General features: G+C 39.5%; 1 protein-coding gene across 2 annotated transcripts in view; it reads left to right on the top strand.

Moving 5' to 3' along the window:
* The window catches only part of TAF2 (TATA-box binding protein associated factor 2), a 108,838-nt gene extending 97,809 nt beyond the window's left edge, over positions 1-11,029 (top strand). Inside the window, exon 27 of one of the 2 annotated variants that reach the window (XM_012508762.2) lies at positions 9,604-11,029. In XM_012508762.2, the coding sequence (XP_012364216.2) occupies positions 9,604-9,866 (263 nt within the window). In that variant the 3' untranslated portion in view covers positions 9,867-11,029. The remainder of the gene's footprint in view (positions 1-9,603) is intronic. The other variant, XM_003256157.4, reaches the window with a different exon arrangement.
* Positions 11,030-16,371: the final 5,342 nt, after the last annotated feature.

Here is a 16,371-nt window from a genome sequence, read left to right as displayed (position 1 = left end):
ATTACAAAGATCATGAATATAAGAAATAGAATTTTGGGATACTAAAATGTGAATAATCTGTGAGCACAGAAACTTTGATTTGTTCACATGTTCTAAAATATTGGAGCAGTGCCTGACAGAGGAAGTACAGGAGTCAAATACCACTTGAATGGATGAGCTATAATAGTTTTTGTGCATTATTCTTCTCTCCTCAAAATCAGTGACCTTCAAGTTATATTTAGTTGGACTAAGTTCACCTGACATTTAAAAAGAAGCACAACTGTATAATTCTGTTATATTCATTCATTCATTCATTCATTCATTTAACAAGCTTTGTTAGAGGGGGCGGGTTAGGGGATGAAAGATACTGTGCTATATGTTGGGACACAAAGATGAAAAAGACAAACTTCCTGTCCTCAAGAGGCTATCAGTTTAATGGAAGAGACTCAAAGACAAAAGAAATACAGCAGTCCATCTTGGTGTAGATGGACACTGTAGCATCGTGGTTAAGAGTAAGACTCTGGAGTCAGGCTCTTTAGATTTGTAGCTCAGATCTGCCTAAGTACCACCTTGGGCAAATTACTTAAATCTCTCTTTGACTTAATTCCCTTATCTGTATTATGCTGTGGAAACATGAAGGAACCAGTTCCTTTGGGAAATTTGAAGAAAACTTTCTAAAGAAACATTTGAATTAGGTTTTAAACTATTGAAGAGACTAAAATGTTCTTTGTTTCCTTATCTCTTCCTTCAGGTTGCAGCTTAACCATTACTTTCCTGGAGAACTTTGCCTCTCTAATCCCCCTCTTCCCCCAACTAATTTAAGTGCCCTGTTGTGCTCCTGTTTCACTTTATGTTTTGCCTTTTTATTACTCAGGTTCACTTACTCAATTTATTTCTTCTTTGCTAGTCTGTAAGCTCCTAGGAGGGAGGAGGGCTGATATCTGTCTAGTTTATCAATATATTCCCCAGTTCCAATATAGTTTCTGATGTTTGTTAAATGAGTGTATCAGTTAGACAAGAAATAAGGAAAGAAGGACATCTCAAGCATAGGGAATAGCATTTAGAAATACACAGTGTTATGAAAGGTTTAGCTTAGAGTAGTATATAGAAAGGAAGAATGGAAGGCTGGAAAGGTAACTTCAGGACAGATTATGAACTGTCAATAAATAAAATTAGTACTGCAATGTAATTTTTAGAAAGCTTCTGTGGTGATGTCTGTTTTGGTGAAAACCATGATTTGGGGGCTGGTTTGGATCAAAATTAGTGCTGAGAAATTTACTTTTTTAAAAAAAGAAACTACATTGAAATCTATTTTAGTGAAAAGCCTTTTTTTTAGCTAGTTTGGATTAATATATATATAATATTTTTTCAGAAATTCCTGCACTAAAGTCCAAGGAGTTTATCTTTTGTACTGTCAGTAGAACCAATTGGGTTTTTTTTTTTTTTTTTTTTTTTTTTTTTTTTTATTATACTTTAGGGTTTTAGGTACATGTGCACAATGTGCAGGTTTGTTACATATGTATCCATGTGCCATGTTAATTTCCTGCACCCATTAACTCGTCATTTAGCATTAGGTGTATCTCCTAATGCTGTCCCTCCCCCTCCCCCACCCACAACAGTCCCCGGAGTGTGATGTTCCCCTTCCTGTGTCCATGAGTTCTCATTGTTCAATTCCCACCTATGAGTGAGAACATGCGGTGTTTGGTTTTTTGTCCTTGCGATAGTTTACTGAGAATGATGTTTTCCAGTTTCATCCATGTCCCTACAAAGGACACGAACTCATCATTTTTTATGGCTGCATAGTATTCCATGGTGTATATGTGCCACATTTTCTTAATCCAGTCTATCGTTGTTGGACATTTGGGTTGGTTCCAACTCTTTGCTATTGTGAATAGTGCCGCAATAAACATACGTGTGCATGTGTCTTTATAGCAGCATGATTTATAGTCCTTTGGGTATATACCCAGTAATGGGATGGCTGGGTCAAATGGTATTTCTAGTTCGAGATCCCTGAGGAATCGCCACACTGACTTCCACAATGGTTGAACTAGTTTACAGTCCCACCAACAGTGTAAAAGTGTTCCTATTTCTCCACATCCTCTCCAGCACCTGTTGTTTCCTGATTTTTTAATGATGGCCATTCTAACTGGTGTGAGATGGTATCTCACTGTGGTTTTGATTTGCATTTCTCTGATGGCCAGTGATGATGAGCATTTCTTCATGTGTTTTCTGGCTGCATAAATGTCTTCTTTTGAGAAGTGTCTGTTCATGTCCTCTGCCCACTTTTTGATGGGGTTATTTGTTTTTTTCTTGTAAATTTGTTTGAGTTCATTGTAGATTTTGGATATTAGCCCTTTGTCAGATGAGTAGGTTGCAAAAATTTTCTCCCATTCTGTAGGTTGCCTGTTCATTCTGATGATAGTTTCTTTTGCTGTGCAGAAGCTCTTTAGTTTAATGAGATCCCATTTGTCGATTTTGGCTTTTGTTGCCATTGCTTTTGGTGTTTTAGACATGAAGTCCTTGCCCATGCCTATGTCCTGAATGGTATTGCCTAGGTTTTCTTGTAGGATTTTAATGGTTTTAGGTCTAACATATAAGTCTTTAATCCATCTTGAATTAATTTTTGTATAAGGTGTAAGGAAGGGATCCAGTTGCAGCTTTTTACATATGGCTAGCCAGTTTTCCCAGCACCATTTATTAAATAGGGAATCCTTTCCCCATTTCTTGTTTTTGTCAGGTTTGTCAAAGATCAGATAGTTGTAGCTATGCGGCATCATTTCTGAGGGCTCTGTTCTGTTCCATTGATCTATGTCTCTGTTGTGGTACCAGTACCATGCTGTTTTGGTTACTGTAGCCTTGTAGTATAGTTTAAAGTCAGGTAGCGTGATGCCTCCAGCTTTGTTCTTTTGGCTTAGGATTGACTTGGCGATGCGGGCTCTTTTTTGGTTCCATATGAACTTTAAAGTAGTTTTTTCCAATTCTGTGAAGAAAGTCATTGGTAGCTTGATGGGGATGGCATTGAATCTATAAATTACCTTGGGCAGTATGGCCATTTTCACGATATTGATTCTTCCAACCCATGAGCATGGAATGTTCTTCCATTTGTTTGTATCCTCTTTTATTTCATTGAGCAGTGGTTTGTAGTTCTCCTTGAAGAGGTCCTTCACATCCCTTGTAAGTTGGATTCCTAGGTATTTTATTCTCTTTGAAGCAATTGTGAATGGGAGTTCACTCATGATTTGGCTCTCTGTTTGTCTGTGATTGGTGTACAAGAATGCTTGTGATTTTTGTACATTAATTTTGTATCCTGAGACTTCGCTGAAGTTGCTAATCAGCTTAAGGAGATTTTGGGCTGAGACAATGGGGTTTTCTAGATATACAATCATGTCATCTGCAAACAGGGACACTTTGACTTCCTCTTTTCCTAATTGAATACCTTTTATTTCCTTCTCCTGCCTGATTGCTCTGGCCAGAACTTCCAGCACTATGTTGAATAGGAGTGGTGAGAGAGGGCATCCCTGTCTTGTGCCAGTTTTCAGAGGGAATGCTTCCAGTTTTTGCCCATTCAGTATGATATTGGCTGTGGACTTTGTCATAGATAGCTCTTATTATTTTGAGATACGTCCCATCAATACCTAATTTATTGAGAGTTTTTAGCATGAAGGGTTGTTGAATTTTGTCAAAGGCCTTTTCTGCATCTATTGAGATAATCATGTGGTTTTTGTCTTTGGTTCTGTTTATATGCTGGATTACATTTATTGATTTGCGTATGTTGAACCAGCCTTGCATCCCAGGGATGAAGCCCACTTGATCATGGTGGATAAGCTTTTTGATGTGCTGCTGGATTCGGTTTGCCAGTATTTTATTGAGGATTTTTGCATCAATGTTCATCAAGGATATTGGTCTGAAATTCTCTTTTTTGGTTATTTCTCTGCCAGGTTTTGGTATCAGGACGATGCTGGCTTCATAAAATGTGTTAGGGAGGATTCCCTCTTTTTCTGTCGATTGGAATAGTTTCAGAAGGAATGGTACCAGTTCCTCCTTGTACCTCTGGTAGAATTCAGCTGTGAATCCATCAGGTCCTGGACTCTTTTTGGTTGGTAAGCTATTGATTATTGCCACAATTTCAGAACCTGTTATTGGTCTATTCAGAGATTCAACTTCTTCCTGGTTTAGTCTTGGGAGGGTGTATTTGTCGAGGAATTTATCCATTTCTTCTAGATTTTCTAGTTTATTTGCATAGAGGTGTTTGTAGTATTCTCTGATGGTAGATTGTATTTCTGTGGGATCGGTGGTGATATCCCCTTTTTCGTTTTTTATTGCATCTATTTGATTCTTCTCTCTTTTCTTCTTTATTAGTCTTGCTAGCGGTCCATCAATTTTGTTGATCTTTTCAAAAAACCAGCTCCTGGATTCATTAATTTTTTGAAGGGTTTTTTGTGTCTCTATTTCCTTCAGTTCTGCTCTGATTTTAGTTATTTCTAGCCTTCTGCTAGCTTTTGAATGTGTTTGCTCTTGCTTTTCTAGTTCTTTTAATTGTGATGTTAGGGAGTCAATTTTGGATCTTTCCTGCTTTCTCTTGTGGGCATTTAGTGCTATAAATTTCCCTCTACACACTGCTTTGAATGTGTCCCAGAGATTCTGGTATGTTGTGTCTTTGTTCTCATTGGTTTCAAAGAACATCTTTATTTCTGCCTTCATTTCATTATGTACCCAATAGTCATTCAGGAGCAGGTTGTTCAGTTTCCATGTAGTAGAGCGGTTTTGAGTGAGTTTCTTAATCCTGAGTTCTAGTTTGATTGCACTGTGGTCTGAGAGACAGTTTGTTATAATTTCTGTTCTTTTACATTTGCTGAGGAGAGCTTTACTTCCAACTATGTGGTCAATTTTGGAATAGGTGTGGTGTGGTGCTGAAAAAAATGTATATTCTGTTGACTTGGGGTGGAGAGTTCTGTAGATGTCTATTAGGTCCACTTTATGTAGAGCTGAGTTCAATTCCTGGATATCCTTGTTAACTTTCTGTCTCGTTGATCTGTCTAATGCTGACAGTGGGGTGTTAAAATCTCCCATTATTATTGTGTGGGAGTTTAAGTCCCTTTGTATGTCACTGAGGACTTGCTTTATGAATCTGGGTGCTCCTGTGTTGGGTGCATATATATTTAGGATAGTTAGCTCTTCTTGTTGAATTGATCCCTTTACCATTATGTAATGGCCTTCTTTGTCTCTTTTGATCTTTGTTGGTTTAAAGTCTATTTTATCAGAGACTAGGATTGCAACCCCTGCCTTTTTTTGTTTTCCAGTTGCTTGATAGATCTTCCTCCATCCCTTTATTTTGAGTCTATGTGTGTCTCTGCACGTGAGATGGGTTTCCTGAATACAGCACACTGATGGGTCCTGACTCCTTATCCAGTTTGCCAGTCTGTGTCTTTTGATTGGAGCATTTAGCCCATTTACATTTAACGTTAATATTGTTATGTGTGAATCTGATCCTGTCATTATGATGTTAGTTGGTTATTTTGCTCGTTAGTTGCTATAGTTTCTTCCTAGTCTCGATGGTCTTTACAATTTGGCATGTTTTTGCAGTGGCTGGTACCGGTTGTTCCTTTCCATGTTTAGTGCTTCCTTCAGGAGCTCTTTTAGGGCAGGCCTGGTGGTGACAAAATCACTCAGCATTTGCTTGTCTGTAAAGTGTTTTATTTCTCCTTCACTTATGAAGCTTAGTTTGGCGGGATAGGAGATTCTGGGTTGAAAATTCTTTTCTTTAAGAATGTTGAATATCGGCCCCACTCTCTTCTGGCTTGTAGAGTTTCTGCTGAGAGATCAGCTGTTAGTCTGATGGGCTTCCCTTTGTGGGTAACCCGACCTTTCTCTCTGGCTGCCCTTAACATTTTTTCTTTCATTTCAACTTTGGTGAATCTGACAATAATGTGTCTTGGAGTTGCCCTTCTCGAGGAGTATCTTTGTGGCGTTCTCTGTATTTCCTGAATCTGAATGCTGGCCTGCCTTGCTAGATTGGGGAAGTTCTCCTGGATAATATCTTGCAGAGTGTTTTCCAACTTGGTTCCATTCTCCCCATCATTTTCAGGTACACCAATCAGACGTAGGTTTGGTCTTTTCACATAGTCCCAAATTTCTTGGAGGCTTTGTTCATTTCTTTTTATCCTTTTTTCTCTAAACTTCCCTTCTCTCTTCATTTCATTCATTTCATCTTCCATCAGCGATACCCTTTCTTCCAGTTGATCGCATCTGCTACTGAGGCTTCTGCAATCTTCGCGTAGTTCTCGAAACTTGGCTTTCAGCTCCATCGGCTCCTTGAAGCCCTTCTCTCCATTGGTTATTCTAGTTATCCATTCTTCTAATTTTTTTTCAAAGTTTTTAACTTCTTTGCTGTTGTTTTGAATTTCCTCTCGTAGCTCAGAGTAGTTTGATCGTCTGATGCCTTCTTCTCTCAACTCATCAAAGTCATCCTCCATCCAGCTTTGTTCCGTTGCTGGTGAGGAACTGCGTTCCTTTGGAGGAGGAGAGGTGCTCTGTTTTTTAGAGTTTCCAGTTTTTTTGGTCTGTTTTTTCCCCATCTTTGTGGTTTTATCTACTTTTTGTCTTTGATGATGGTGATGTACAGATGGGTTTTTGGTGTGGATGTCCTTTCTGTTTGTTAGTTTTCCTTCTACCAGACAGGACCCTCAGCTGCAGGTCTGTTGGAGTTTACTAGAGGTGCACTCCAGACCCTGTTTGGCTGGGTGTCAGCAGCGGTGGCTACAGAACAGCGGATTTTCGTGACACCACAAATTCAGCTGTCTGATAGTTCCTCTGAAAGTTTTGTCTCAGAGAAGTACCGGGTTGAATGAGGTGTCAGTCTGTCCCTACTGGGGGGGTGCCTCCCAGTTAGGCTGCTCAGGGGTGAGGGACCCACTTTAGGAGGCAGTCTGACTGTTCTCAGATCTCCAGCTGCGTGCTGGGAGAACCACTACTCTCTTCAAAGCTGTCAGTCAGACAGGGACATTTAAGTCTGTGGAAGTTCTTGCAGAGTTTTTGTTTGTCTGTGCCCTGCCCCCAGAGGTGGAGCCTACAGAGGCAGGCAGGCCTCCTTGAGCTGTGGTGGGCTCCACCCAGTTCGAGCTTCCTGGCTGCTTTGTTTACCTAAGCAAGCCTGGGCAATGGCGGGCGCCCCTCCCCCAGCCTCGCTGCCGCCTCGCAGCTTGATCTCAGACTGCTGTGCTAGCAATTAGCGAGACTCTGTGGGCATAGGACCCTCCGAGCCAGGTGCGGGACACAATCTCCTAGTGTGCCGTTTTCCAGGCCCGTTGGAAAAGCGCAGTATTAGGATGGGACTGACCCGATATTCCAGGTGCCGTCTGCTTCCCCTTTCTTTGACTAGGAAAGGGAGCTCCCTGACGCCTTGCGCTTCCCGAGTGAGGCAATGCCTCGCCCTGCTTCGGCTCGCGCACGGTGCGCTTCACCGACTGTCCTGCACCCACTGTTAGGCACTCCCTAGTGAGATGAAACCGGTACCTCAAGCAGAAATGCAGAAATCACCCGTCTTCTGTGTCGCTGGGGCTGGGAGCTGGAGACCGGAGCTGTTCCTATTCGGCCATCTTGGCTCCACCCCCAATTGGGTTTTTAAGCAGATAAAAAGCAGCTTTGTTTAGGAAGACCATGATGCAGCAGGGTTTCCCATCCTGGACACTGTTGACATTTTAGGCATAATTCTTTGTTGGGGATATAGGGGTGTCTTGTGCATTTTAAGATGTTTGCCAGCATCTCTGGCCTCTACTCGTAGGATGTCAGTAACAAAATGTCTCTGAACATTGCCAAGTAACCCTTTGGGGGCAAAATCACCCCTGGTGTTCTGAGAACCACTGCTGTGAACTATATATACATTAGACACTTAACCCATAAGATACTTCAGGCAGAGAAACCTTAGTGACTAGGAGGAGACTAGTACCTAGTATCTATAATACTAGTACCCGTAATCCAGATGAGGTGGGGTGGTCTGAATTAATACAGTTGCAGACAGGATTAGGATGGCGGGGCGGGGGGCGCAGATTTAAGAGATACTTATGAGAATCAACAAGATTTGGTAACCACGTAGCTCTGGAAGGGAGGGAATCTGAAATGAATCTTAGGCTTAAGTTGGCTGCATGTAAAGCAATACCATTAACCTATAAATATAGAGAGAGATTTGTTTCTCAGAGTATGGTCCAAGGATTATAGGCCTGTGGCTCTGGAGGAAAACAAATCTGTACACTAGAGTTGGAGAACTACTATTATAGATTCCTAGATGGATAGAATGTTAAAACTCTAGAGAACCTTTGGGACATTTGATCTAGATTTTTAGATGATGAACTAGGCCCAGAGAGATGAAGTATAGCTAAAGGCTAACAGGACAACCTAGTCTAGAGTATGGGCCTGCTAATTCTGTTTCTTTCTTTGTACTGACACTACTCTCATCTGTGTAGAGAGACAGATGTTCCCTTTATAGACTCCCCACCTTTTCTGGGTTTCTTAAGCTGTGTGTTCTGAATCTTCTTAGAGTTCATTTGTCTATCCCTAGAAATTGTCTTAAGGAGCTATACAAATGTTTGATTTTCACGAGATACCATTATCAGTAGCTAGAATAGCATGCTTATGTGTATATCAGTTGTTCTTCAGATGGCACAAAGAAAATAGAGTCATCCTTTGGTATATGCAGGGGGGATTAGTTCCAAGACCCCTCCCTGGTATACGAAAATCCATGCATACTCAAGTCCTGCAGTCAGCCCATATGAAAAACCAGCTCTTCTATCTATATGCAGGTTTTGCATCCTTCAAATCTGTATTTTCAATCTGCGTTTAGTTAAAAACAAAAAAAGTCCACATATAAATGGGCTCATGCAGTTCAAACCCATGTTATTCAAGGGTCAACTGTACTGTCATCTTCCCCTCCCCCATACCTTAGAGCAGAAATGTAATTGAGTTATGTTTTCATTGACCAATGTTGGTCGTTTTTTGTTTGTTTATTAAGATGGAGTCTCACTCTATCACCCAGGCTGGAGTGCAGTGGCAGTGGCACGATCTCAGCTCACTGCAACCTCGGCCTCTCAGGTTCAAGTGATTCTCCTACCTTAGCCTCCCGAGTACCTGGGATTACAGGCGCCTGCCACCATGCGTGGCTAATTTTTGTATTTTTGGTAAGATGGAGTTTCACCACGTTGGCCAGGCTGGTTTCGAACTCCTGACCTCAAGTAATCCACCCACTTTGGCCTCCCAAAGTGCTGGGATTACAGGAGTGAACCACCGCGCCCAGACCCAGTGTGGGTCTTAACCTGTAACACCATGTGTAATATTGTTTTTTTCATAATACTTAGAAAATATTAATTTTTAAAAGATGATTTGGTAACACACTGGTATATGGCCAAATTTGTATAGACTATAAGGAACTATATATTCAACTTCCTGGCCATGATGCTGAAAAACTCTGTGTGTAACTAATTACATGTCTTATTTAGATACTTCTCCCATTCCTGATAGAAGTGATAAAAACTTAGGAATCCCTCTTTACATACTGTCATCAGCTTCCTCTTTCTTTAGTCTGGCTTTCCTTATCATCAGCAGGAATTCATTTGGGTATTTTTAATCTTGAAGGTAAAGAACAAGCACCTATGGAGATGAGTATGCATCCAGTGGCAAGTGCTCCACTCTCAGTCTTTACTAAGGAATCTACAGCCTCCAAACACAGTGACCACCATCACCACCATCACCATGAACACAAGAAAAAGAAGAAGAAGCACAAACATAAGCACAAACACAAGCATAAGCATGACAGTAAAGAAAAGGACAAGGATCCTTTCACTTTCTCCAGCCCTGCCAGTGGCAGGTCTATTCGTTCTCCTTCCCTTTCAGACTGAGAAGGGGACAAAGAGACCTTTCCTTCCATGTCCAGAAGAATGTATATAACTAAAGCTTTGTCCTCTGTGAACAATGATAAAAGGGAGGGGGGAAAGGATTTGCCTCTCCTACAGAAATTCTGAATTCATTTAAGTTCTAAGCATTTGATTTACATTATTTATACAGTTGGGATCTAATTAGGAAAATGTGTTTTGTAGTTCTGGATAAACTATTTCATCCGCTGTTTCCTCCCCAAAACACACACACAGAGCAAACTCCCTTTCATAAAAGCCCTCATATCCACTGGCAGTCCCCATTCGCATCATGGTCTCCATGTGTACTGCCAAAGTCAATTATGTTTGAAAGCCTTTGGTGGATGTTATGGGGCAAAGTTACGATTTATACGGAAGCAACTGCCAAATCTGTGGTGCAACCACTATCTCTAGTGAAATACTGTATAACACCATTTGGAACTACTGAAAAGACAGAGGCTTTTCTACAGTACTCTTCCTTATTGCACCATTTTTGTATTAACCATAGAAACTAAGCATCAGAATGTATGAACAAAGAATGTGTTATTTTTCCTTTTGCTCTAAAATACTGAGATTTGAGGAAGCAATTCTTTTTTAAAAAAATTTTGAATAACTATCTTTTGATAACACATTCGGCGGTTATGATGTTGGAATTTAGCAGAACTGTCAAATTCAAAATTGTTTTCAAATTAAGATGTTTAAATTATAAGTTGTTTTGTTTTGTTTTCCAGTAAGTATAAATTAAAATATTCATATGTAAAATATGTTTTGCTTAATGTGGACAATTTACACACCCAACACATAGTCTTTCCAAAATTATTTCTGTATGACACAAAGTATGATGCCTTTAAAAAGGTGAGCTTATATATTGTTTATTAACCTGGAAATAGACAATTTGGCTCTCATACCATAAGCATTTAAAAACACATATGAAATGTTTTGATTTCATTGAATAATGGTGTGTTTTTATTTTTATTTCTGAATTTTCCATGTGCTTTAATATTCGTTTAAGAATATTTTTTATATCTGTTCAATTTTTATCATTCCCCTTATCATTAGAAAGTTTGACAAAAAATACTTGAATCTTGGACCTCTAAATATACTTTTAGGTGTGTTTAACTTGTTTAATAAATAACTGTTTAAGTTGATCATTCTGTCTTTGTAGCTTTTTATATTTTGTGTTACCTTCTTGTGTGTGTATATATAATAAACCTGTCCACATACTTTGCAGAGAGCTTTGTGAGTAGGTGGGATTTTTAGCTGGCCTCACTAGGAGGAATGATTTCAGTAGGCTGAGATGGGGTAAAGTTCTCTCAGCAGAAGAAACAGTATCTTCAAAGGTATGTAGGAAAGCAAGGGTGTGTTCAGGAATTAGAAGGCTGTGCAGTTGGCCTGTAGTATAAGTGCAAAGGGAATAAGATCAGATGTTGAAGGGCCTAAATGAGAGTTATTTAAAGTTTCAGTTAATTGAATGTTGTCCAACTGAAATTATTTTTGGAAAATAGGATATTTTAGAGTGTATAGTGATACCATATATAGAATTCCCAAATTTGAAAATTCTAAGCACAGATTTCAAAATAATTACTTGTGTTATAGGAAGACATTGATAAATATAGCTAGCTGTTATAATTCAGGAACCTCTTGTATGCTAGGCATTGTACCAGGAACCTTATGTTATGTATATTATTTCTTTATCAGATGTTCATATTAGATGTTTCTTCCAGGGAACTTCTTTTTATAGTGAACTCTCGATTATTTATGCTTCTGGCTGGGAGCAGACAATGCAAAAGGTATTTTATTCACATTTTTGAAATAGATAATTAAACACAATGCAGTTTCAGTCTAAGTCTCCCAGTCTCCTTTCCCAGAAGCAGTAATTTTTGACAGTATTATATATATCTTTCCAGCACTAGTCTATATATATATTTCCATATATTTTTACAGTATGTACAGATTTTTTAAAACAATTAGTAGCATATAATACAGACTTGCAGAAACTGTTTTTTTTTAATTGTGCTTTATCTTTTATGGCTTTTGCATATTATGTCATAGTTACAAAGATCTTCCTCATTCTACGATTATATAATAATTCTTTCACTTTTTTGGAATGTTCTTAAAATTTTATATTTCAGGTTTACGTTCTTCATCCAACTTGAATCCATCTGCAGTTTATTTTAGCAAAAAAATAGGGGTTCAACTTTTTTTTTCCTTCTATTTAATTTTTTTTTGCCCAGGCTGGTCTTGAACTTCTGGCCACAGGCCATCCTCCCACCTCAACCTCCCAAAGCATTGGGATTACAGGCATGAACCACTACACCCAGCCTTGTCTCAACATATTTTTTAAGTTCCCTTTTAATTTCTTCATTGACTCATTGGTGGTTCATGCGTTCAAGAGCATGTTGTTTAATTTCCATATACTTAACGAATTTTCTGAAGTTCTCATTTTGACTTCTAGTTTCATAATTGTGGTCAGAAAAATATGATTTCAAGTAGAATTTTCAGAATTTTGCAATGAACTGAAATTGAATTGAATTGACAGAAATCAAGAAGATTTCAGTCTTCTTAAATTTGCTGAAGCTTGTTTTGTGCCCTAACATGTTACATTCTGGAGAATGGTTCATATGTGCCCAGAAGAATGTATACTCTGTTGCTGTTGGATTGAATGTTTTGTATATGTCTTTTAAGGTACATTTGGTCTAAAGTGTTAAAGTTCAGTGTTTCCTTATTACATGTCTGAATGGTCTGTCCATTATTGAAAGTGGGGTATTGAAACCTCCTTCAGTATCTCCTGCAATATTGTATTGCAGTCTATCTCTCTTTCAGATCCTTTAATATTTCTCATATATAGTATTAAGGTGCTTTGAGGTTGAGTGCATATATGTTTACAATTGTTATACCCTCTGAATGAATTGGCCCTTTTTTCATTGTGTCCTTTGCCTCTTTTTATAGTTTTTGGCTTAAATTCTATTTTGTCTGATATAATTTTTAATGTCACCCTGATATGTATACTATTTGGACTATTTTTATCATCAAAGTGTGGTTTTCTTAACAATTATATATTATTCTAGAAATTTTATTACTACTTAAAAATCAGGGCTTAAAAATATTTCTACTGTGCCGGGCGCAGTGGCTTACGCCTGTAATCCGAGCACTTTGGGAGGCCGAGGCGGGCAGATCACAAGGTCCAGGAGTTTGAGACCAGCCTGACCAACATGGTGAAACCCCGTCTCTACTAAAAATACAAAAATTAGCTGGGCATGGTGGTGCGTGCCTGTAATCCCAGCTACTCAGGAGGCTGAGGCAGGAAAATCGCTTGAACCTGGGAGCCGGAGGTTACAGTGAGACGAGATTGTGCCACTGCACTCTGGCCTGGGCGACAGAGTGAAGAACGAGACTCCATCTCAAAATATATGTGTGTGTATATATATATATATATATATTTTTTTTTTACTGTTTAGTAAAATGACACATAATTAATGAGACCTCCTTTGTTCATCATACTAGAATATTGTGGCTTTATAAAATTTCCGAGCAACTGCTGTTCCATATGCAAATTTTTTACCTTATTACCTGTGTAACTTAACCACAGTAATGGAATGTCAATCCACTCAGCATTGCTTCTTCTGGAAACAAACTTGCTTTACTTGGTTTAGCCCAGTAATCTCTACACATTTTTGGTTTTTTATTCCATTCATTTTCTTTAAAAAATGAATGTACATATCTAATATATGTACATTTATTATATATAAGTATATATGTATTAATATAGCATGTTCATTATAAAGTATATGTAAGGCTGAGCATGGTGCCTCATGCCTGTAATTCCAGCACCTTGGAAAGCTGAGGTGGGAGGATGGCTGATGCCAGGAGTTCAATATCAGCCTGGGCAACATAGCAAGACCCCATTTCTACAAAAAATGAAAATGAAAACAAATTAACCAGGCATGGTGGCATGAGCCTATAGTCTCAGCTACTCAGGAGACTGAGGCAGGAAGTTTGCTTGTGCCCAGGAGTTTGAGGTTGTAGTGAGCTATGATCATGCCAGTGCATTCCATTCTGGGCGACAGCACAAGACCCAGTCTTTAAAAAATTTTATTTTTTTCTTGAGACAGAGTCTCTGTTGCCCAGGATGGAGTGCAGTGGCATGATCTCAGCTCACTGCATCCTCTACCTCCCAGAGTCAAGCAATTCTCATACAGCAGCCTCCCAAGTAGCTGGGACTACAGGCATGCACCACTATGTCCAACTAATTTTTGTATTTAGAGACAGGGTTTCACCACGTTGGCCAGGCTGGTTTCAAACTCCTGACCTCAAGTGATCCACCCACCTCAGCCTCCCAAAGTGCTGGGATTACAGGCGTGAGCCACTGGGCCTGGCCAAAAAAAAAAATTTTTTTTTAATATTTTTTATTTTCATTTATTTACTTTTGAGGCAGGGTCTTCCTTTGTCACCCAGGCTGAAGTGCAGTAGCACAATCACAGCTCACTGCAGCCTTGACCTCCTGGGCTCAAGCGATCCTCCCACCTCAGCAACCCAAGTAGCTGGGACTACAGGCGCTACTTAGCTAATTTGTATTTGTATTCACACTTGGCTAATTTGTATTTTTTTATAGAGATGTGGTTTTGCCATGTTGTCTGTGATCTCGAACTCCTGAGCTGGTTTTGAGCTCCTGAGCTCAAGCGATCCACCCGCCTTGGCCTCCCAGAGTGCTGGGATTACAGGTGTGAGCCACAATGCCCAGTGAAATAATAATTAAAAAAAAAAAAAAAAAAAAAAAAAAAAAGGAAGTGTCAGAAAGGACAGGATAAAGATGAAGTATTAGGCTGGTGCAAACATAATTGTGGTTTTTGCATTACTTTCAATGGTAAAAAACCACAAATACATTTGTACCAACCTAATAAATTATTTGTTAATGTCCTGCAGTTTGTGATAGCTTCATACTAAGTACTGAATTTATGAAGCCCCAATGTAGACTTAGTTCAAGGTTCATTAGTAACAAGAGTTTGTCAATTCATATTTCAAATTATTTTAATGTTTTTTTGCTTTTTTTTCCTCAAATCTGACTAGGAGATTTATCTTGCAATATTTAAGTACTTTTTATGCATTAACTTACCATTTATCTTGCAATATTTAAGTACTTTTTATGCATTAACTATTTAATTTTAGGCCAGGCACAGTGGCTTACACCTATAATGCCAGCACTTTGGGAGGCTGAGGCAGGCAGATCACCTGAGCTCGAGAGTTTGAGACCAGCCTGGCCAACATGGAGAAACCCCATCTCTACTAAAAATACAAAATTAGCCAGGCATGGTGGCACATGCCCGTAATCCCAGCTTCTCAGGAGGCTGAGGCAGGAGAATCGCTTGAACTCGGGAAGCAGAGGTTGCAGTGAGCCAAGATCGCACCATTGCACTCAAGCCTGGGCAACGAGAGCCAAACTCCGTCTCAAAAAAAAAAAAAATTTAATTTTAGCAACAGCCATATGAGATAGGTATTATGATTATGATAAAGAATTTGAGGCACAGGAAAGTTAAGCCAAAGGTCACACAGCTTGTGTGTGATGGCATTTGGATTCAAACCCAAGGGCCTGGCTCTGTTTGTGTCTCCTAGATGTGTGCTGTCCAATGTGGTAGCCACTAGCCTATGTGGCTGTTTAAATAATTATATTTTTAAAATAAAACTTTAGCCCACTTAGCTATATTTTAAGTGTTCAGAAACCAGATAAGCCTAGTGACTATCAACGTTGGATAGTGCCAGTCTAGAACACTTCCAGCATCACAGTAAGTTCTATTGAATTAAACAATTGGTTACCATGTTTTATCTTTTAATGTAGCTTTGGAAGAGCTCATCCTATGAGATGAGCATTAGTTTAACTTTTTTCAGTTGTTTGTCCATGCGTGCATGATTGTTATTTTCAATCCACTGTTTGTAGGAATCTTTTTTGAAAGACTGTTGTCTATTTTGTAGTGTTTAATTAAAACATGATACAGGCCAGACATGGTGGCTCATGCCTATAATCCCAGCACTGTGGGAGGCCGAGGCGGGCGGATCACTTGAGGTCAGGAGAGACCAGCCTGGCCAACATGGCAAAACCCATCCCTACTAAAAATTCAAAAATTCGCTGGGCATAGTGGCATGCGCCTGTAGTCCCAGCTACTCAGGAGGCTAAGTCAGGAGAATCACTTGAACCTGGGAGGCGGAGGTTGCAAGTGAGCCAAGATCGCACCATTGCACTCCAGCCTGGGTGACGGAGTGAGACTTTAAAAAAAAAAAAGAGGAAGTAGATGATAAGCCAAGTGCAGTGGCTCATGCCTGTAATCCCAGCACTTTGCAAGGCCAAGGCAGGAGGATTGCTTGAGTCTAGGAGTTCAAGACCAGTCTGGGCAACATAGAGACTCCTTGTCACTACAAAAAGTTTTTAAAAAATTAGCCAAGCATGATGGCACATGCTGTGGTCCCAGCTACTTGGGAGGATGAGGTGGGAGGATTGCTT

This window comes from Nomascus leucogenys, chromosome 16, assembly GCF_006542625.1.
Source record: "Nomascus leucogenys isolate Asia chromosome 16, Asia_NLE_v1, whole genome shotgun sequence".
Classification (NCBI taxonomy): domain Eukaryota; kingdom Metazoa; phylum Chordata; class Mammalia; order Primates; family Hylobatidae; genus Nomascus; species Nomascus leucogenys.
This window is presented reverse-complemented; position numbering and strand designations above follow the sequence as displayed.